The following is a 22,923-nucleotide window of genomic DNA, read 5'->3' as shown; positions in this document are numbered from 1 at the left end:
TCCTTCTCTCTGTAAATCTGCCTTTCCAATAAAAATTTAAAAAAAATCAAAGCACACACAGTACAACACCCGATACACAGGACTGTCAATATATGACACACTGTTAGTTCAACTATGTCAAAATACTTGCAGATACTAAGATAGCCTGAAAAAGAACAATTAAAAAAAACCCCAATGTGTCAGGAAGGTACACACAGTTGCCTCCTTTTACAAGCAATTTTGCTTTCATGTTATCATACTGTTTAGCAGTAGATATATAGATGAATTAGTCAAGTGAAATTAATTCTTAAACTCTTAGATTAATTCTCTTGAAATGTAAATTATTATACCATCATGTTTCTATTATACTGAAGTTTAAAAACAACAAAATTTTTTTCTTTTTTTTTTTTATATTGTTGACAATCTTTACATAGTTAATTACGGTAAAAAAGGTTCAGGGGCTATAGGGAAGTGGGTAAGACTATTATGTCCATATTGTTTCCTTCATGTATCTGAGGTAAAGGGGGATATTGAGGGAGAAGCCCTACCCAGTTTCCCACCCACCCCAAGTCCCGAGTATGGGGCATGCTCTGAGATCCTTGCTCAAGTGGTTTTAATAGTTCACCAGTTATGAATCACTCCCAGTTTCGCCACTCCCAGCTCAATGAGGTCGTTGAAGAATCCACTGATTGACACAGTCCATTATAGAGTCTTCATTTGCCCAGTATTTTGCTGTCAATATATAGCTGAGGTGGTTGATTGACTTGTTCTGTCCTCTGTCTTTTCTTGGCTAGGGTTCTGAGTCCAGCAGTTCATTTGGGGAGATCTCCAAAGAAACTCTGAGGTATTCCCAGACCAGATTCTTGTATGTTCTAGCAAGCACAGGGCCCGGCACAGTCCATCCCCACGATCAGCTGGTGGTTGCAATTGCTGGGTTGGTTCTGTTTTCAGTCCTGACTTCCACTGGAACCAATGGGTATTGCAGTCCAGCCTGGTTCTACCCAACACATACTCGGCCCTTACATCAACCAGTGGGAGCTGCAGCCTAGTCGGGGCAACCCACAATAACCCCCACCAGGCCCGCCCCCTACCGTGGTTTGCCAGTATGTGTAGCAGACTAGTCCAGTCTGTCCCACATCCCATTTGGCTCTTGTACTTGTCAATGGGTATTAAAGCTTAGTTCCATCTAACCAACTCAACTATCCAGCCCTCACGGATGTTGAAAAACAACAAAATTTTAAAGTATCAATCTCCTTCAAAAGTTCTTCAAAAGTATTTAGGGAATATTTTACTTTTTCTCAAAGCATACAATCCACATTTTCACAGTCAGAAAGGAGTATCAAGCAGAAATCTGATATCCACTTTATAAATAGGACATTATATCTTATTTCTCTATCATGTTTAAGGTATTCCTTAGGCTTCTTTCTAGGCCTCAAATCTCTCTTCCGTAAAATGACAGAGGTGAATCAGATGGTCTTCTGTAATGTTCATTTTGTTGTAATGTACTGGAATGTGACAATCCTGTAACAAATTTAATACATACAGAGAATCCTGGAAATCTGGACAGATATTCAAGGGGTGCTATTTTCCACCTTTGTCTTCCACCTTCCTGGTGATTCTTACTGCTGAAGACATTAATGTTGTGGCTGGTGTTCTGATGCACTGAGTTATGCTGCCATCTGCAATGATGGCATCCCATATGGACAACAGCTAGACAATTTACAGTCACTCCACTTCTGATCCAGCTCCGTTCTCATAAGCCTGGGAACGCAGCAGAAGAGGGCACTGCCACCCACCTTGAAAAACCTAGATGAAGTTCCTGACTTCTGGCTTCAGCTTAGCTTAGCCCAGCCACAGTCACTGTAGCTATTTGAGAAATGAACCAGCAGACACAGCCAATAGAGGATCTCTCTCTCTCTCTCTCTCTGTATAAATAAATAAATGTTTATTTTAATAAACTGCTATCTTATCTCACTGAACCAGCAGGCCCAAAAGGAGCTGGTAATTTTGAAAATCTACAGGAAAGATAGCAAAACAGTTAATGATTTGTGAGCTGAACTGAAATTAAAAGATGAACATGTTCATCCTGGATCAGAAAAGGAAGAGGACACTCCAGCTGTAAGCAACTGTCTAAGCTGCGTTGTACCTAGGCAAGTGTTACACTGCTGGGAGAAAAACAGCTAATAGCTGGCAGGCATCCTAGGCCTGGATAATGCTGAATTTGTGTTAACTATACCAGTATGCCAACATAGTTGCCTATTTTTCTTTCTTTTTTTTTTTTTTTTCTGAGGATATATGGTGGGCAGACAGGGTCTGGGGACCTGTGTGCAAGCATGCATAGATGCATGAACCCTTGGTGGGCAAATGGGGCCCAGGCTGTCATGGCACACCATTGGAGGACCAGGTTTGAGAATCTGCATACTCATGGGCACAGGGGGCTATGCATTGCTCAGGGAACGGGGTCTGGAGATGTGAGAGAAAGGACTGCTGAAGGAGAACTTGATGGATAAGGAGTGACTTCTGGGGGACTTCCACCAACCAGGCTACTGCACATGCAAGTACATGAAGGGGCTGAGACCGAGTAGGTTAGAGAGGAAAACCAGATAACCTGCTTTTCTGGGGCCAAACCAATACATCTGCCCACATGGGAGACCTGAGCTGGGCTTGTTTATATCAACCACTGCCTGCCATGGATGGGGGGATTGTCTGACAGGGATCAAACACAGTAGCCATCAGTGAGTGTCGGAAGAGGGGACGGGTAGCGTCAGGCTAGACCATGACACTAACCAGCACACGAGAGAACCAGGTCTGGGAGTAAGTTCTGTGGGTGATTCTAGACTCATCCCTGTGGGACTACCATACCAGTTGGTTTACTCAAGGACTGGGGGTGGTGAACTCATCAACACTCATGGGTATTGAGGTTAGAACAGGCCAGACTGGTCCATCCAGGCTGCAGCATCCACAGGCACACCCAAGAATTGAGTGTGAGGTGGGCCAGACCACAACAACCACCAGCACACACAAAGGCCAACACTGGCAGAGCAGACTATGCCGAGTAGGGGCCTAGCACATGTGAGATCTGGGTTTGGGAGTGGGGCTAGTGGGGGAAACAGGAATTCCCGTGGTGAGCCGTCGCTCCTGCTGGTTAGCACATGAGTCAGGGTTCAGTGTTGGTCAGGCCAGGCAGGGCTGCTTCACTTGACAGCAGGTGTCTGGGTTGGCTTGGGGGAGGGGAGGAGGTGGAAGACCAGGCAGGGGTATGCCAAGCCATAGCACACGGGCATGAGCAGAAGCCAAGATGGGGTGCAGGCCATTCTGCACTAGGCTGGGCTATCACACCTACTGGTTTGCATGAAAACTAGGGATGGGGGCATAATTGGCAGGGCTAGGCTGTAGCACCTATCAGTGAGAGATGGGACAGTGGGGAGGGGGGATGGTGGGCCAGATCAGACCAGGCTGCAGCATCTGATGGCAAAAACCAAGATGGGGGATGGATTATGCCAGACTGGGTTGGAGTAGCAACCGGCATGTGCAAAATGTGTGGCTGGAAGCGAGCTTGGTCAGAAAACTAAGGGATGGCCCTGCTAGGCTGCAGTTCCCATTGGTGGATGCAAGAGCTGGAATGGGGGCATTGAACTGGGCTGGACAAAGCTGCAGTATCTCTCAGCATGGGTATGGACTGGGTCTGGGGTTTGCCAGACTGGGCTAGGCACCAGCACCTGCTGGTGCTTGCAAAAGCCAAAGTGGGTGTAAGATAGGCTAGGTTAGGTCTCTACACACATTGAACCATGCAAAAGCTGTGTCTGTGTGGAGGGTAAGGGCAGGGGGGCGAGAAGGGCTGGGCTGTAGCATACAATAATAAAAGCCAGAAAGGATGTGGGCTGGTCAGGCAAGTCTGCCATAACTGTCAGGACAGAAGGTAGGCCAAGTCAGGCTGGGCAAAGAATCCACCTGTGAGCATGAGATTTGCCACTTTGGATAAAGGAACTTAGGGAACTCCTCTGTCAGGACGCAGTCTCTGCAGGTGAGCACAAGAACCAAGACTGGGAAAACCCCAGATCAGGCCAGGTTACAGTATTTGGCAGCATACCTGTAGGTCAGGTCTGGGGTCAGGCCAGGCTGGGCCAATTCATAGCATCCACTGGCAGATGTGAGAACCAGGACAGGCCAGGTTGGGCCAGGTTGGGCCACATCACCAGTCAGTTCACATTAGGGCCAGGACTGGGGGTTGTCCAGGCTGGGCTATGCTGCAGCACTCGCTGGTGAATGCCAAGGTGAGGCAGGCTATACCAGACTGGGCCACAGCACCCACCAGCACACATGGGACCTGGGGAGAGGGCAAGCCCAGTAGAGGGGCTGTAGGGGAACCCCTGATGGGCACTGTTCACACTAATGAGCACAAAAGCTACGACTGGGGACAGACCAGGCTGAGCAGAGATACAAAGTCTATTGGCTTGCATGTGAGCTGGGTTAGGGGGAGAGTCAGGCTGGGCTAAATCACTGTGTCCACTGGTGCATGCATGAGCCAGAGTAAATGCAGGCTGGTTGGCCTTTGCCGCAGCATCAGCTGGCAAGTGCTGGAAATAAATGTAAGTCCTGTCAGGCTAGAATGCAGAACCACCTGGAAAGTGCAGAATCCAGGACTGGAGTGGGTCCAATAGGGAAACAGTAGGCAACTCTCTGTTATGCTGCAGCTTGCACTGGTGAGCATGACAACCAGGTAGGGGGCAGGTCTGAGTCGACAGGAAGTGGCACGGGCCAGTGTGAGTATGGGCTGCATAGTGGGATTGGTCAGGCTGAGCTAGGCTCCAACACTCACTGATGTATTTGAGAGCCAAATGGGATATGAGACAGACTGGACCAGTCTGCTGTACAATCCAGCATGCACAGGAATCAGGGCTGGGGACAGGCCTGGTAGAAATTATTGGGGGTTGCTCCAATTAGGCTGCTGTTCCTGCTGGTGTGCAATAGGGCCAAATGAGTGTGTGCAGGGTTGGACTGTTCTGCAGCATCCATTGGTTTGCACATGAGATAGGGCTGGAAACAGAACTAACCAGGTGACTGCAACCACCAGTGTGTGTGTAGGCTGATGTGGTTGATGGACTGAGCCAGACCCAGCACTGGCTGGCATACACAGGAGTCAAGTCTGAGGTCACCTCAGGTGAGGTTTCTTTGGGGACTCCCAACTGGATCATTGGACTCACAACTCCAACCACAGTGAAAATCACAGGATCAATGGTGTGACCACGGAGTATATGTGTCAGAACTGGGTCTCCTTGGTTGCTGAAACCCATGCAGCAGAGACATGCCCACATGAACATGGGGGATGACAACCAGTTCACTCAGGCTTGCAAAGGACGTCTAGTACCATGGCAGGCAGAACAAACTGGACAGCTCTCCCAGTCAAGCTTTGACAGTATCTGGACGAATTAATGCTCTAAGGTGGACTATGTCAGCCAATGGACCTTGGAAGGATTTCCTCAAATTTGGAGCAATGAAATCAACAGCACCTCAGAACTATTAAAACCACTTAAGCAGTACCCTTGGAACATGTTCCATATAGGGCACCTTGGAATGACATCAGGTGGCCATCCCCTATTCCCGGGTACCAATGCAGTTGGGTTGGTGTGAGTGGCCCTCTCTCCTTTCCCTGCTTCCCCACAAAAAGGAAGAGGGAAGGATATTGGGGACGGTTGTCTCATCCACTTTCTCCCATTCCACAACCCTGACTGGCAGCCTACATAAGCATATAGCCTTCTGAAGAATGTTGACATCATCAAAAACAAAATGAATTTATTATTTAAAAAAGACTGAGCAGAAAGACTTTATTATCTTTTTTTTTTAAGATTTATTCATTTTATTACAGCCAGATATACAGAGAGGAGGAGAGACAGAGAGGAAGATCTTCTGTCCGATGATTCACTCCCCAAGTGAGCCACAACGGGCCGATGCGCGCCGATCCGAAGCCGGGAACCTGGAACCTCTTCCGGGTCTCCCACTCGGGTGCAGTGTCCCAAAGCTTTGGGCCGTCCTCAACTGCTTTCCCAGACCACAAGCAGGGAGCTGGATGGGAAGTGGAGCTGCCGGGATTAGAACCGGCGCCCATATGGGATCCCGGGGCTTTCAAGGCGAGGACTTTAGCCGCTAGGCCACGCCGCCGGGCCCAAGACTTTATTATCTTAATATATACAAAGGCAAAGTTGTATCATGATCAACACCTTCCTCTATTATGAACAGACAGGAAAAGGAATCAACACTAAACAGGAGGAATACAGAACAGATTATATCTTGAAAACTACAAGTTTCTTAGTAATTGTGAGATTTCTGTGAGCAGAAGCTGCCCCTTTAAATCTCCAAGCATCTACTAAAGGATCCAGCATCCAGCAGGTGCTAAACAAATATGTGTATGCTGGCAAGAGGTGGGGGTGGGAATTGCTCATTAGTTTTTTAAAAATTCAGAACACAGAAGCACATTAAAGAGACAAGACAGAAAATTTGTCTTCTGATCTTAGAAAAAAAATAGTATGGGCCCGGCGCAGTGGCCTAGCGGCTAGGCTCCTCGCCTTGAACGTGCTGGGATCCCATATGGGCGCCGGTTCTAATCCCGGCAGCCCCACTTACCATCCAGCTCCCTGCTTGTGGCCTGGGAAAGCAGTTGAGGACGGCCCAATGCATTGGGACACTGCACCCGCATGGGAGACCCGGAAGAGGTTCCAGGTTCCCGGCTTCGGATCGGCACGCACCGGCCCGATGTGGCTCACTTGGGGAGTGAATCATCGGATGGAAGATCTTCCTCTCTGTCTCTCCTCCTCTCTGTATATCCGGCTTTCCAACAATAATAAAATCTTTAAAAAAAAAAAAAGAAAAGAAAAAATATAGTAACTACTTCCTTGAAATAACTGAGCTACTGTGATTTTGGCAAAGGGTTAAAATGTTACTTAAGATGTCCGAATACCATATCAAAGTATCTGGATTCAAATCGACTCCACTTGCAATTTCAGCTTTCTGCTAATGCGTACCCTAGAAGGTATCAGGGGACAGCCCAACTACCTGAGTCTGTGCCACCTGTTTGGGAGACCTGGACAGGGTTCCATGCCTCTTGCTCCGATCTAGCTCAGCCCTGGCTGGTGCAGGCATATGGGGAAGGATCCAGCAAACGAATGGGAAATTGCTCTGTCTGTGCCTACCTCTGTCTTTCAGATAAACAGCAATTTTTAAAGACATGTATTTCCTTTGAAAAATATATTTGTCTTATTTACAGAGGGAGGGAAACACACAATCTTCCATTAACTGGTTTACTCTCCCAGATGGCTACAATGGCAGGAGCCAGGCAAATCAACAACCAGGAGTCTGGAGCTTCTTCCCATTTGTGTGCAGGGGCCTAAGGACTTAGGTCATCCTTCACTACTTTCCCAGGTGCATGAGAACCATGGATCTGGATCAGAAGTGGAGTAATTCGGGACTCAGACTGGTGTCCATAAGGGGATGCCAGCATTACAGGCAGAGGCCTAACACACTAGGCCATTGTGCTGACCCTAAGAGAGCTTTTTTTTTTTTTTTTAAGATTTATTTACCGTTTTTATTGGAAAGGTAGATTTACAGAGAAAAACATGTTCCATCCACTGGTTCACTCCCCAAGTAGCCACAAAGGCTGGAGCTGTGCCAATCTAGAGCTAGGAGTCAGGAGTTTCTCAAAGTCTCCTTCACAGATACAGAGTCGCAAGGCCATGGGCCATCCTCTACTGCTTTCCCAGGCCACAGGCAAGGAATTGGATGGGAAGTGGAGCAGTCAGGACATGAAGCGGTGCCCATATGGAATGCCAGTGCAATCAAGGCAAGGATTTAGCCACTGAGCCATCACACAGGACCAAGACATGTATTTATTTATTTATTTTAAGATGTATTTTTTTTTTATTGGAAACGCAGATATACAAAAAAGAGGAGAGACAGAGAGGAAGATCCCCCATCCGATGATTCACTCCCCAAGTGGCCGCAATGGCAGGTGCTGTGCCAATCTGAAGCCACGAGCCAGGAACTTCCTCCAGGTCTCCCACACGGGTACAGGATCTCAAAGCTTTGGGCCATCCACAGCTGCTTTCCCAGGCCACAAGCAGGGAGCTGGATGGGAAGTGGAGCCGCTGGGATTAGAACTGGCACCCATATGGGATCCCGGCGCATTCAAGACGAGGACTTAAGCTGCTAGGCCATCGTGCCAGGCCCACTTCTGCGCTTTAAAGTTGTGTGTCTTAGCTAAGTCAACCAACTTAAAAAAAGTAAGAAAGCTGGCAAAAATGTCACCAAGAAGCCTGCCTCTCATGAAATGGGCCTATATAAGTAAAACCCAGTTTGTAAAACCATACATCCTACTGTGAAATCATATTCAGCTGTGAGGGCTGATCAAGACTAGCTTAAAACATCAAAATTCTGGGCCCGGCGGCATGGCCTAGCAGCTAAAGTTCTCACCTTGAACGCACCGGGATCCCATGTGGGCACCAGTTCTAATCCCGGTGGCTCCACTTACCATCCAGCTCCCTGCTTGTGGCCTGGGAAAGCAGTAGAGGACAGCCCAAAGCTTTGGGACCCTGCACCCCGTGTGGGAGACCCGGAAGAGTTTCCAGGTTCCCGGCTTCGGATCAGCGCAGCACCGGCCGTTGCAGCCACTTGGGAAGTGAATCATCGGTCGGGGGATCTTCCTCTCTGTTTCTCCTCCTCTCTGTATATCTGACTTTGTAATAAAAATAAATCTTTTAAAAAAATCAAAATTGTGTGAAGTCATCAATGGCCACTAAATGAGAAAACAGAAGCTAGTTAGATGCTAGCTGCATTGCCATCTATGAATAATGCTCAGCAAAAATATTCAGACATGAGTTAGATCAAATCTCGATGCAATTATTGGCTTACACAAAAACACAGGGGACGAAGAGGCACAGCAACACTACAAGCAAGCAGTGAGCAAAATCCAGATTTGGGAAACTCCAGAGTTCAAATAACCCAGTTCTTGAGCAAATAAGACAGAAAAAACAAGGATACGGGGACCAGCACAGTGGCACAGCAAGCTAATTCTCTGCCTGGGATGCTGGCATCTCCAACAGGCCAGCTCATAGGGGCTATTCCACTTCAGATCCGGTTCCCTGCTAATTGGTGGGAAAGCAGTAGAAGATGGATGATCTCTTTCTCTCCATTTCTTCCTATTTCTCAGTAACTCAGACTTTCAAGTAAAATAAATTAATCTTTAAAAATAAAGTGGACAAAGCAACCCATAAAGATAGTGGCTTTTATCCTGACTATTCCAGTTCCAGTCCAGCTCCCTGCTCAGGTGCCTGGGAGGGCAGCAGAGGATGGCCCAAATGCTTGGCCCCAGCCCCCACCTGGGAGACCCAGACGGAGCTCTGGTGACCGATGAATCCAGTTCCACCCCAACTTCAAATGCAGGAGCACTAACAGCGAAGATCAGCGCCACTGAGGACCACAAATTTCAGAGACCCTTTACGAAATCCAACTTAGCTTCTACAATGTACCTGCTGCTAGGTAGAAAGAAGCAAAAAGCTGAGCCACCAAGGCTGCCCCTAGCAAAAGCGCTCCAGAAACTAGACTGGGAGGCGGAAGGAGCTAAAGATGCTAATTGGCCCATCCGTGAACAGGGCGTAATCGCTCTGCTTCTAGTGTCGGGTTTAATATCCTAAAATATTCTTAATTCATAAATAATGAAAACACTGTAACTAGTCAGAAATCAGCTTCTAAGGAGTCTTGTATATTTAAATTATAATCACACTGAAGGAACATCTAATTTGTTCCATTCAAAAGTCAATAGAAATTAATTTATTTATCCTTAATAGTAAAATAAATTCATATAGCCTGCATGAAAATTCTCAAAACATCTTTCTATTGAAATTGTTCCTTCAAAGGTTATAAATGACCAAATACAAAAATTTGGGGGGGGAGGGATCCTCACCAAGGACTATCAGTATGAGACCAAGGACTACATCCCAACTGCCAAGGAGACCACAGAGAACTGGAATGCCTTCGGAGGCCAAGAACTCTGAAGTCATCCACCCCTGTTTGGATCTACCACATGGGATGGAAGAAGCCCAAATCCTTCCTTGCAGGATCCAAGGTCATGGGAACAGTAAGCTTTCATCAGGACTAGGGAGAGGAGCTTTCCCTGGTCCTCACTTAGTTCCAACTTTGGATTCCCACCCTATCTTGCAATGACCATCAGGGTAGCTCCGGAGCCCCCCCACCCCAAAACACACACACACTCACACACGCACACACACACACAAATTGGAATAGATTGACAGAGAACAAGGAAAGCTTGGCACCGGACAGGAAACGGTCAGCGTGGACTCACACATGCCTTACTAGGTAGGACACAAAGATTAGTTACTCCTCACTAAGGTATTGAAGATTTCTCTGCACACCCCTCCTAAAACTGTTCTGCACTTCAACTGTTGACATATGCCTTGTTAGAGTTATAATCCAGTTTAGACTATCCCAAAATCTGCCAAGTTCAGCAAAATTAAGCTTCAACACTATAAACTGCTGAATGCTAAAATGAAAATAGTCAAGAGACAGCTGAATAGTACCCTATAGCCATTTTAAGGTGTATAGCAGCCGGTTCTGTGTATAAACTAAAATTGAAATGTGAATGAAGTAGTCACAGGATGTGGTTAAAAACTTGCATTTTTTAAACATAATTTGTTACTCAATACCATGTCAATTAATTCCATAATGTTGTAAATTGATGTTGATGTTATGTTGTGGCTTTTAATTGATCGGGATGATATTCTGCCAGCTCTGCTTTCAGACCAGAGATGGTCTCCCCAAGAAACCGTTGAATTTATCTGGACAATAAGATGCTGGATTCTATGCTTGCAATGAAAGAATCTTGACTGAATTTGAACTGTAATACTGCAACAAAGTGGAGGAATCCACCATGGGGGGAGGGTATGAGGAGGGGTTGGGGGAATCCCAGAGCCTATGAAACAGTGTCACATAATGCAATGTAATCAATAAAAAATAATATAACAAAAAAAAAGTTATAAATGACCAAACACAAAAATTGGGGGGGTGGCTTTTACTCAATTGCTTTTCTACTAATGACCACACACTCACCAATACTGCAAGGTATCACTGGCCTTTTTGGGTTGCCTCTACAACACACTACCATTCTGGGATCAGTCTCCCTGGCCAGGCTGGCTCCTTCTGGAGGGTCTGTCACCTTTGGAGCTTCCAGAGGCCACCCACATTTGTTGGCCCATGGCCCCCTTCCTCAGAGCACCCTCATCTTTGTCATCATGGTCCTATTACTTACTGCTCTCTGCCTTCTCTACACCGGGCTCTGCTGGATAATCCAGGATGCTCTATCCATGTCAGAATTGCCAACAAAATAACACCTGCAGAATCTCTCTCTGCTTTTTCCTTCCAGAATCTCTTTTACCATATAAGGGAACACTTTCACAAGGGTCAGGGAATAGGACATGGAGGTCAAGGGGAAGGGAATAATTATTCAGCCTGAACACTAAATTGTGTTTTTTGCTCTCTTCATTTTCTCCCCCCTCCTCCACACTCATCCCTTCAGCTCTCACTTTCATGTGAATGACTAGCTAGCCTTGAGACACACCGACGACTATAAAGTCTTTTTCCTGGGATGTCTGCAGAGCACCTCAGCCCCAACAGTGGACTGAATCCTATTTCCATGGAATAGGATTCTTTCCAATTTAAAGCTCATAACTCCATGACACTTCTTCTCCCCTCACATCCTTTCATTTAGTTAGTTCTTTCATCTTCCTCCTTTCATTCATTATAAAACCAACTATAGCTTCTCAGTGTGAAAATTCTGCCTTGGTTCCATTATGTTCAGCTCAAACCCATAAGAGAGCTCTATTCAGGACTACAGTTGAGCCGCCCAGCCTAATGTTGATGTTCCCTAAGTCCTCAAGGATGACACCCTTGTCCTCACACCTAACCTCACCAGCACACCCCGCAGGACTCCCCAGCGTCCCCTGCCTTCACGCCCAGGCCTACCTTGTTCTTCCATCCTAGATCGCTTAACTGTGTCTCTCCGCTTAGGGGCACACACCCTTGCTCACAGATCAAAGGAGTCAGCACTGGCACCACTGCTTTCTGATTTATCTGTCTCCCAATGAGACCCCACGGTCCTTGAGAGTAGAAGCTGCACCACAGCCGGGCACAGACTTACAATGCTACCATCAGGGTCCAGCACCATGGCCTAGCAGCCAAAGTCCTCACCTTGAACGCACCGGGATCCCATATGGCTGCCGGTTCTAATCCTGAAAGCTCCACTTCCCATCCAGCTCCCTGTTTGTGGCCTGGGAAAGCAGTCAAGGACGGCCCAAAGCCTTGGGACCCTGCACCCACGTGGGAGACCTGAAAGAAGTTCCTGGCTCCTGGCTTTGGATCGGTGCAGCACCAGTCATGCAGCCACTTGGGGAGTGAACCATTGGATGGAAGATCTTCCTCTCTGTCTCTCCTCCTCTGTGTATATCTGCCTTTCCAATAAAAATAAATAAATCTTTTTTAAAAATGCTACCATGAGGCATTCAAAGCCACTTATAAGTAAAACAATCTAAAACACTCATGACAAGAAAAATCCCATAGGGCATGCAATGATGACATTCAAATGTCAAAAGTTCTACTCTCAAAGCATATACAGTAATGTAAAGAAAATTATTTCAGGGCAAGTTAAAAGAAAAAATTCCAAAGCAAATGTATGATACTAATTTTTGCAAATATATTCACTCATTATTATGAACACAGGAAAAATACCTTGAAAGGATACATAAAATGTTAATGGTGTTTATTTCTGAGCAGATTGACTTTTAATCACTTTCAATTTTTCTGTATACTTTCATTTTTAAATTTTTTTTAAAATGAGGCAATATAATCTGCAATCTAAAGCAGTGTAAATGGGTCAGCCTTGTGGTGCAGTGGGTTAAGTCACCACCTACAGTGCTGACATATCATATGCCCAGGCATCAGTTCAAATCCCAGCTACTCTACTTCTGATCCAGCTCCCTGCTGATGCACTTGAGAAAGTGGAAGATAGCCCAAGCACTTGGACCCCTGCATCCACGTAGGAAACCTAGAAAGAAGCGACTGACTTCAGCTAGGCTAATCTCAGGACAGTGTGGTCATCTGAGGAGTAAACCAGTGTATGAAAGATATCTCTCTCTCTCTCCAAATAAAATAGATCTAAAATCAGTGTTAAAAACACATACTCAGAAGATCAGTATTGCAATGTAGCATATAAATCACCAGCAGCAAAGCCAGCATCCGACATTGAACAGGTGATGAGAGTCCCAACTGCTCTCCTTTCAATCCAGCTCCCTGCTAACATCCTGGGAAGGCAACAGAAGACGGTCCAAGTCCTTGGGCCCCTGCCATTCACATGGGAGCCCTTGATGGAGCTCCAGGTTCCCAAGCTATTGGTGTCATTTGGGGAGTGAACCAGCGAATGGAAAATCTGTCTCCCTCTCTCTGAACTCTGCCTTTCAAATTGATAAATAAATCTTAAAAAGAAAAACTCACGGCCAAATGTAATGTTAGGAGGTCGGGTCTTTAGGAGGTAAATTGGATCATGGAGCTGTCGAGTGAGATTAGTGTCTTCTAGGGAGACCTCACTCTGCTCTCCATCAGGGAAGGAATGAGCAGCACAGACAGCTGTCTACCCTGGGGCCGCCCTGCTGCCTGCCTCATCTCCAACCTCCAACTTTCAGGCTGGAAGGAATGTTGGCTGTTCAAGCCAGCCAAGAAGGTCCAAGCGAAGCTAAGACAAGATACAAAGTATCTAGAACTCTTGGTTGTTTGGGATGCAAAATGGAAAGAGCCACATTGGAAAGAGGCTGACCCTTTCCTGTAAGGTTCAACAATCACTACCACAAGACTAAGTTAACTCACTGGTTCAACCAAGGGAAATCAAAAGATACGTTCACAAAAATATTACATACCAGTGTTCATACAGGATTGATTTATTATTGCCAAAAGCTGGAAATAACCCAACCGTGCTTCAACTGGCAAATGAATTAATTGGGGTATATCCACATGGTGGCTTACCATTCAGCAAGCAAGCTCAACAAACTACTGCAACTAGAAACAGCACAGATAAATCTCAATGCAATATGGAACATGAGAGCAACCCTATAAAAAAGGCTTCACACTGTGTGATCCCATCTCCATGGCATCATGGTTACAGAGACTGAAAAGCAATGGCTGCTGCCATGGCAGCGGGTATGTCCACAAAGAGAAGTGGACATGCTCAAGCGCTGGGGGTGATGGTAAGGTTCTACATCCTGACTAGGGCGGAAGTCCTGACTGTACACTTGTCAAAACTCAAAGAATTCTACACAAAGAGCAGTGATTTTCATATATAAAGTATATCTTAGCTAGGAAGTACTTAAAAATAAACATAAACAACAATTCAAATTACAGCAAGACCTGCTCAACTCCTTACCACTGACAGAACTGCGCTTACCCTATATATGCCAACAGCTTGCCTGTTGTAAAACATGCAAAAGATTCTAACAGCCCCAGTGGTGGTATGCAGCTACTTAATAGAGGACTCCAAGAATGAGGAGGAGGGTGCTGACATGGGGCATAACAGCTATGCTGCACCCCAAATCAGGGTTCCTAGTTTGAGCCCCAGGCCCTCCACTTGTAATCCAGCTTCCTGCTAATGTGTACCCTGGGAGTAAATGATGACTCAAGCACTTGGGTCCTTTCCATGCATGTGACACATTTGGACTGATTTCCTGACTTTGGCCTGGCCCAGCCTAGCTGATCTTGCTTTCTCTCTCTCCCCCTCTCTGCTCTGTCCTCTGTGTGTGTGTGTGTGTGTGTGTGTCTGCTTTCAAATAAAGTGAAAGAAAAGGGGGTTGAGTGTTTGGCCTAGCAGTTAAGACACCAGTCAAGCTCTCCACATTCTGCTGCTTCTGGCTCCTGACTACAGTTTCCTGCTAACGCAGACCCTGGGAAGCAGCAGTGAAGACCCAAGGAACTGCGTTCTTGCCACCCACGGGGGAGAACAGCTCTCAGCTTCCACCTAGCCTGGGCAACTGCTGTTTCAAAAAAAAGGGAGGGGAAGAGGGAGGAGCAAAATTTGACTAAAAACAAATAAGTCATTTGTATCTCTACTTTTGTACTTTCAAACAAATATACACAAAAAATAAAAAGAAAAATACTCTAATTGATGGGCATGGCGCAGCAGCCTAGTGCCTAAAGTCCTCACCTTGATCGCACCAGGATCCCATATGAGTGCCAGTTCTAATCCCAGCAGCTCCACTTCCCATCCAGCTCCCTGCTTGTGACCTGGGAAAGTAGTCGAGGATGGCCCAAACCCTTGGGTTCCTGCATCCATGTGGAAGACCTGGAAGAAGCTCCTGGCTCCTGGCTTTGGATCAGCTCAGCACCAGCCGCTGCAGTCACTTGGGGAGTGAACCATTGGATGGAAGATCTTCCTCTCTGTCTCTCCTCTTCTCTATATATCTGACTTCCCAACAAAAATAACATAAACCTTAAAAAAGAGAGAGAAAGAAAGAAAGATACCCTAATTGCCAAATCTGGCTTTGTGATCTACTGCGGTTTACAAAGTTGGAACTAATGCTCACGTGGCAAGGAGCCAGATGCCCAGCATAAGCAGATGCTCACATTAACCAATCTTAAGAGCTAACCTAATAAAACGCCCCAGGACGAATGAGGGCTCCAGAAGCACAGCAATCAAGGAGCCAACAGATTTCTCTGAATCCCATATTGTCATGAATTCAACCACTATATAGAATTCAGCAATATTCACAATAAGGCAAAAGTCACTTCACAGATAGATGTACTATGAGAAATGTAATGACTCTGGAGTAGAAGAAAGAGCATGGATACTCTTATCTAGCGGTGCCAGCTGACACACATAATGCAGTCTTTGACTACTGAACTGTGGCCACTGGCACCTTAGTCCTGAACTGGCATCTTAGTCCTCTGTCTCACCTCAAAAACACGCTGCTCTACCCATCCTCCTTCACCCACCTGTGCCCGTCCTCACCTCTGCCAGGGCTGGACCCTCCTCTGTGCCCGTCCTCACCTCTCCCAGGGCTGGATCCTCCTCTGTGCCCGTCCTCACCTCTCCCAGGGCTGGATCCTCCTCTGCCCGTCCTCACCTCTGCCAGGGCTGGATCCTCCTCTGCCTGTCCTCACCTCTCCCAGGGCTGGATCCTCCTCTGTGCCGTCCTCACCTCTCCCAGGGCTGGATCCTCCTCTGCCCGTCCTCACCTCTGCCAGGGCTGGACCCTCCTCTGTGCCCGTCCTCACCTCTGCCAGGGCTGGATCCTCCTCTGTGCCCGTCCTCACCTCTCCCAGGGCTGGATCCTCCTCTGTGCCCGTCCTCACCTCTCCCAGGGCTGGATCCTCCTCTGTGCCCGTCCTCACCTCTCTCCCAGGAGTGTATGCCATTTTAACACCCCTGAGGCTACAAGGTCAATTGAAGGCAGCGCTAGGCTAGGGCTATAGGTTGTACTGCAGTCTGCAATTATTCTGGGAGTCAAAACGTGAACCCTGAGACCATTACCAAGCCACCCGAATTTCTGAGTCAAGTATGGAATTACTCTACCCTCCTTGGTGTCCCTCTAACTGAAGACTCAGCAGACTGGGCCAGAGGCAAGATCTAAGTGGATTGACTATAGGATCCAGAAAGGTTTCTGATAAGGTCTTTTTTTAAAAAAAAAAAAAAAAAAAAAAGGTTTATTTTATTTTTATTGCAAAATCAGATATACAGAGGAGGAGAGACAGAGAGGAAGATCTTCCATCCAATGATTCACTCCCCAAGTGAGCCGCAACGGGCCGGTGCTGCGCCAATTCAAAGCCAGGAGCTAGGAACTTCCTCCAGGTCTCCCACACGGGTGCAGGGTCCCAAAGCCCTGGGCCATCCTCAACTGCTTTAACAGGCCACAAGCAGGGAGCTGGATGGGAAGTGGGGCTGCCGGGATTAGAACCGGCACCCATATGGGACAGGATCCCGGCACGTTCAAGACGAGGACTTTAGCTACTAGGCCATCGTGCCAGGCCCTGGCCTTCTTTTATTTTAACAAATCCTAGAAGATCTCCTTTCTGAAAGCAAACATTTGTCTTTTACTACAGCCTTATGAAGGTGGTAGCTAGACCTTCTAAGAGCCTGTTTCTAGATACAGTGTGACCTAAGATCCTCATAGGAATACCAAGAAGGGGGCCCAGAGCAGTGACATAGCAGTTAAAGTCTTCATCTTCATCACGCCAGGATCCCACAAGGGCGCCGGTTCTAATCCCGGTAGCTCCACTTACCATCCACCTCCCTACTTGTGGCCTGGGAAAGCAGTCGAGGATGGCCCAAAGCCTTGGGACCCTGCAAGCACGTGGGAGACCTGGAAGAAGTTCCTGGCTCCTGGCTTCGGATTGGCGCAGCACCAAACTGAATTATTATCTTGGCGTGTTGGAAGAACCCTGCTCAGATCCTTAGGGGGAATTTTTGGCACAGCTGTTGTGGTCACTTGGGGAGTGAATCACTTGATGGAAGATCTTCCTCTCTGTCTCTCCTCCTCTCTGTATATCTGCCTTTGCAATAAAAATAAAATAAATCTTAAAATAAAAAAGAATACCAAGAAGGGGCTAATAATCAACTTTGTTGAATAAACAAAATAAAACTTCAAAAAGTTCCAGTCTAGCACACACACCCCTTCCTTATAGTGTATATACAATTGGGAATTCCTCTGTGAGCAAAAAAGTACTTTCAAGGGTTACTTAACCAGATTAACACCTTTTTCTTGAGAATGCACAGACCACAAATCTTCATGTATTCATGGAAAGCCAGTTCGTCTGCATCAGTTTCCAAGGTTTTCATCAGAGTTGGTCTAACCTCTGAGATGCTCCTTACCCTCATTTACTTCAAGTATTATTAATAGGACTCCTGGGGTTTGTTATCTTGACTTCAGCACTTTGTGGTCTCAATAAAGGCTGCCAAGACAGAAAGGTCTCCAAGTCTAAAGTCGCACCAAGGCACCACCACCTGCAGCGCAAATCCTCTACTGTGACCTTGTGGAAGGAGGAGAAAAAAATCCCCCCAAGGATCTGGTCAGGGCTCTTCCAACAGGCCAAGATGTTAATCCAGTTGGCCAAGTAGCCATGACAAAGCAAAGGGGAGCAATTACTCACACAATGCACCTCGTGTTGTATAACAGATGGCCATAGTAACTAAATAAGGCAGATAATGACACCATGTGCCCTCTATTTCACAGGAGAACCAGTCCTAATGTAGGTGGTTCCACTAGCCTGCTAGCCTCACAAGTTTTGAAAATAAACTTGTTGATATCCTGGGAGTTCTTCAGATCAGAAAAAAACATTGTAACTCTTTGGAAAGACTTGTAAAATTTTCCAAGGCAATAAGGCAAAGCTGTTTCCTCAAATCTTTGAGAAACTTAATCTCTACCCAAATTTATCTGACAGTGAAGACAGTTATCAATTCAACTCACTGCCAGCCCTGCAAATGGAGAGGAATGCCTATTTACAGATTGGGAGTAGGGATGGAGGGGAAAATAGCCACAGCTGTCATACCCTTCCTGCAAGACTGTATCAACTGCCACCTGGCATTTCCCCATCCTGGCTGGCGGGGAAGACGTAAAGAGAAGCACTCAGGGCAGCCTGTCCTGAGAGAAGGACTCAGGAAAAGTGGTTATGTGCTGTGGGAAGGATATCTAACTGACTGAATCCAAGGCAGAGTTTTTCTCAGGGCAATACTGAAATGGGTGTGGCAAGGACTAGACTTCCTGGCAGAGTAATCTTAGGGGACACAAGGCTACCGAGTTACCCTCAGGATGCTGCTTCCACAGAACATGACTCCAGACAGCCATGCCATGGAATGGAAAGCTGGATATTCCTTCTCCAGCCTCCATGGACCCATAAAGTGATTTTTGTCAAGAATCCTGAACTCAGGCCCAGCACGGTAGCCTAATGGCTGAAGTCCTCACCTTGCATATGCTGGGATCCCATATGGGTGCCAGCTCATGTCCCAGCTACAACACTTCCCTTCCTGCTCCCTGCTTGTGGCTTAGAAAAGCAATAGAGGACAGCCCAAAGCTTTGGCGCCCTGCACCTGTGTGGGAGACCCAGAAGAAGCTCCTAGGTGCTGGCTTTGGATCAGCTCAGGTTCAGCCATTGCAGTCACTTGGGGAGTGAGCCGGTCAATGGAAGATCTTTCTTCTTCTCTCTGTAAATCTGACTTTCCAAGCTTGAGACTCCATTAAAATTGTACATAGCGGGCTCGGCAGCGTGGCCTAGTGGCTAAGATCCTCGCCTTGATCCCATATGGCTGCTGGTTCTAATCCCGGCAGCTCCACTTCCTCTCTATCTCTCCTCCTCTCAGTATATCTGACTTTCTAATAAAAATAAAATAAATTAAAAAAAAGAAAAAAAAATAAAATTGTACATAGCTTAGTTTCTATTCTACTTTATCCTCACCTCCCTCTTCAGTGTGATATAGAGCTCAGTGATTTCAACTGGGAAAATCCATGCCTGCAGGTCACCCTTCCTCTTCCTTGTAATCGCCTACCCTGCACATGCAACAACTTTTCTGAACTCCAGTTTCTCTTCAGCTGTAAAGCGGGAAGGACCACACCTTCCACACCCACTTCGGTCAATCCTGAGACTCATGGGAGGGGAGACACAGAGAGAATTTTCAAACAGCAAAGCACGATACAAATATTGGTTGCTACCTTTGGTGGGGAAGGGAAAACAAATGGATAAAAATAGAGCGAGAAGAGATTTTTCCCACCTGGAAAAGGATGGGAACACAATGAGGGGGGAATTTTAGGCTACTGGTCAAATAGAACAACGTGACATAGTTGAATTATGATTTAGAAGTGGATTCTCATGCATCCACTTCGCACAGACAGAAGAAAAACTAGGGAGATGAGGAGTCGGTGCCTAGCTCTCAGCTCACTGAAGTAACTAATGAAGTTCAAGTGGGCAGAGGGCGCAGTGAGTTAGGACAGTCTGAATACACAGAATATTGTGGCATAAGACAAAAGCAAAGGTGTTATTTTCAAGCACAGAACTGTCAGGTCACCCACCATCCAACTACCAGAAACTATACATAGGACATTTGATTTCTACAGAGGGCTTCAAGAACACCAGAAAGGCTACTCCCTAAGTTTCAACCAGTCAGCGGGATTTCTCTCTTCCATCTCCTGGGAAGCCCTAGCTTTGCTGGTGGCACTGTTGGAAAGCATGTCAGGTACCCTAACGATGAGGTCAGGGGCCACCTCAGACCCACAGTCAGGGGACACAAACTGCTTGTGAGGCTCCAAAGAACGGCCAAACAGGAGGGCTGGTATCCCGAGATCTGTGTGCCTTTGCCCGGCACCGAGCTGCACTCTTTTAAGTGACCAAAGCTATTCTTTCATGGGGGCCACACGAACAGGAAGGAAACTGAATTTTCTGGAAAGGCACAGAAATGTATGCACCGGCACAGGCACACCGACAGGATGGAATAAGAGATGACTAATGTATAGGGTAGGGATAACACTTGTCCCGATCGCCAGTAACCATGACAACCAGAGTAGGCGGAGGGAAATACAAACACTGACCAGGCGTGGGGTGACCCTAAGCCTTAGGGTAGAGACCCTGGGGTCCGGGACCGACTTGATCGGGGCAGGAAAGGCAGCCAGGAATGAAACCAAGTAGCCTAAAGAGATAGTATCCCCGCAGATGGGCTCGACGGGGAACCTGCCACTGTCCACGGGGGCGGCTCGCGGGGTCTCCAGGATCGGCTGCAGGATCCCGAGAAGGGAGTTACCTGGTGCAGGGCTGTCAAGCCGTCCACGTTGACCGTGTTGATGTCTGCACCCCTGGCCAACAGCTTTCGCACCTCGTCGGTGTCCCCGCTGGAACAGGCGGCCAGGAAGACCGCGCCGTCCTCAAAGCGGACCCGGGGGCTCCCGCGCCTCGTCGGCGGCTGCTGCCCCGCGCCCCGGCGCTCCGCGGGCTCCTGGTCTGTCAGCGAGCCCCGCCAGCGACGCAGCTGCTCAGCCCGCCGCATTCGTGCCGACTCGGCCCGCTTCCCGCCCAGGTGCTCCAGCTCCGCCATGGTTCCGGCCTCGGCGGCGGCCGATACTATCAACACTGGATCGCTGTAGCGGCTCCGATTGCCGCTGCCCGCCTCCCTCAGAGCGCTTCAGCCGGGAGCAGAAGGCGGAGACCGCCGCACCGCCATCTTTACTCCTCCCACCACTAGCACCGCCTGCGCGCTCCTTTGGCTTCGTTACGCAGGTGCTGCCCGGGCCCCGCGTCTTCATGGGACTTGTAGTAAACTACCTGCTCTGAGTGCACACACCGTGGCCGTGAGCGAACTACAAATCCCCAGATGCAGCAGAGAAGAGGCGAGAACCGGCTGCTCCGGCCTCCGCCGCGAGAGCCAGCGGGGTCACCTTTGCTCCAAAGCTGGATCTGTCACTCCACCCTCCTGTCAGCCTCTTCCTCAGGGCGTTTCGGGAGTCGTAGTTTATTCTGGACTTCACTGCTACCTAATCCTAACTCCATAACGATCACAACACACCTTTAAAATGCAAAGGTTGCAGTTATCATCTCTATTTTCTAATGGGGAGAATTAGGGTGAAAAATACCCAGAAGATCTATAACTGGTTCTAAATCTAGATTTTTGTTAATATTGTTTTAATCACAGAAACACATATGATGTTACCTGTTTTACACGAATACAGCCAGCGTGACACTTATTCCATGCAGAGGTCTAGCGGAAAGAGCTTACACTTACGCTTTCAATTCAGATTGAATTCCACAAGCTACTTGCCTTTGAACCTGCTTCCTTATGTATAAAATGTGAGTAATTACAGCTCATAGGGTAGTAGTGTGGGTCATACCTAGTGCTACCTGTCATACCTTGTTCATGTCTGCTCAAAATAATTTCCCTTTTTTCTTCCTCCTCCTCTACTCTTTTCCTCCATCTTAAAAACAGATTCCTGCTTGGTCTTCTGTGATTCCCTCCCTGCTCTCAAAGTTTTATGTCACTTACTAAATTCTTAAGCAGCTAAATGGGGGCATTTTTATATTTAACATGAACTTGGGTTATAATATCTATATCTTTCCGACTGATTTAACAGCTATACCCTCCACATCCTTAGCCCTGAACAAAACATAATTAAATGTATACTAAATAATAAGAGGGGCCTGTGTGATGGCTCAACAGCCTAATACTTCACCTGCCAGCACCAGCATCCATATGGGCACCAGTTCATAACCCAGCTGCTCCACTCCTGATCCACTCCTAGTTTATGGACTGGGAAAGCAGGGAAGGATGGCCAAGTCCGTGGAACCCTGCACCCATGTGGGAGACCTGGAAGAACCTCCTGGCTCCTGGCTTCAGGCTGACCCAGCTCTGGCCATTGTGACCATTTCAGGAGTGAAACAGCGGATGGAAGATCTCTCATGCTCACTCTGTCTCTCTGTAAACCTTCCTTTCAAATAAAAACAAAATCTAAAACAATAATGATTGAGAACATACACAGTTATTAGCTTCTTTGAATTGTCCTGGATGTTTGAAATGGAAAGACTGTTGCACAGATGATTAGGGCACTGTAAAGGGCCCGTCAGTGTAGGTTAACATGTGGACATTTGCCTAGTCCTCAATTTTTGCTGAATTGCAAATCCTGCTCTAAGAAAATATGCAACCCAGTGAGAGGAGAGCCTCAAATGAAAAGTGACATGTAAATTCAAAATGTTACTATGTTTAATAACTATATCCTTTGGTTGGGTATCCTTAAATACCTTATAAATACTAATTAAGTCTTATGGCATTTTTGGGAATAGCAATATGCATAAAATCAGTAACACATTAATCAACTTTGCTTTCCTTATTACGTGTGTTTATAGTTACCACAGAACTTGTCCTGTCTTATC

General features: G+C 47.1%; 1 protein-coding gene across 5 annotated transcripts in view; it reads right to left on the bottom strand.

The window, feature by feature from the left end:
- Positions 1 to 21,529, bottom strand: part of PPP1R12B (protein phosphatase 1 regulatory subunit 12B) — a 202,674-nt gene extending 181,145 nt beyond the window's left edge. The window contains exon 1 of one of the 5 annotated variants that reach the window (XR_009246138.1): positions 20,807 to 21,529. Coding sequence is in view for 4 of the 5 variants with exons in the window: in XM_004578757.2 (XP_004578814.2) it covers positions 20,807 to 21,097 (291 nt within the window). In the remaining variant the exon portion in view is untranslated. The remainder of the gene's footprint in view (positions 1 to 20,806) is intronic. The other 4 variants (XM_004578757.2, XM_058669012.1, XM_036495328.2 and 1 more) reach the window with 4 other exon arrangements.
- Between the last annotated feature and the right edge of the window lie 1,394 nt (positions 21,530 to 22,923).

This window comes from Ochotona princeps, chromosome 10, assembly GCF_030435755.1.
Source record: "Ochotona princeps isolate mOchPri1 chromosome 10, mOchPri1.hap1, whole genome shotgun sequence".
NCBI classification, from domain to species: Eukaryota; Metazoa; Chordata; class Mammalia; order Lagomorpha; family Ochotonidae; genus Ochotona; species Ochotona princeps.
Note: the sequence above shows the minus strand (reverse complement) of the source record. Positions and strands in the feature narration are given on the sequence as shown.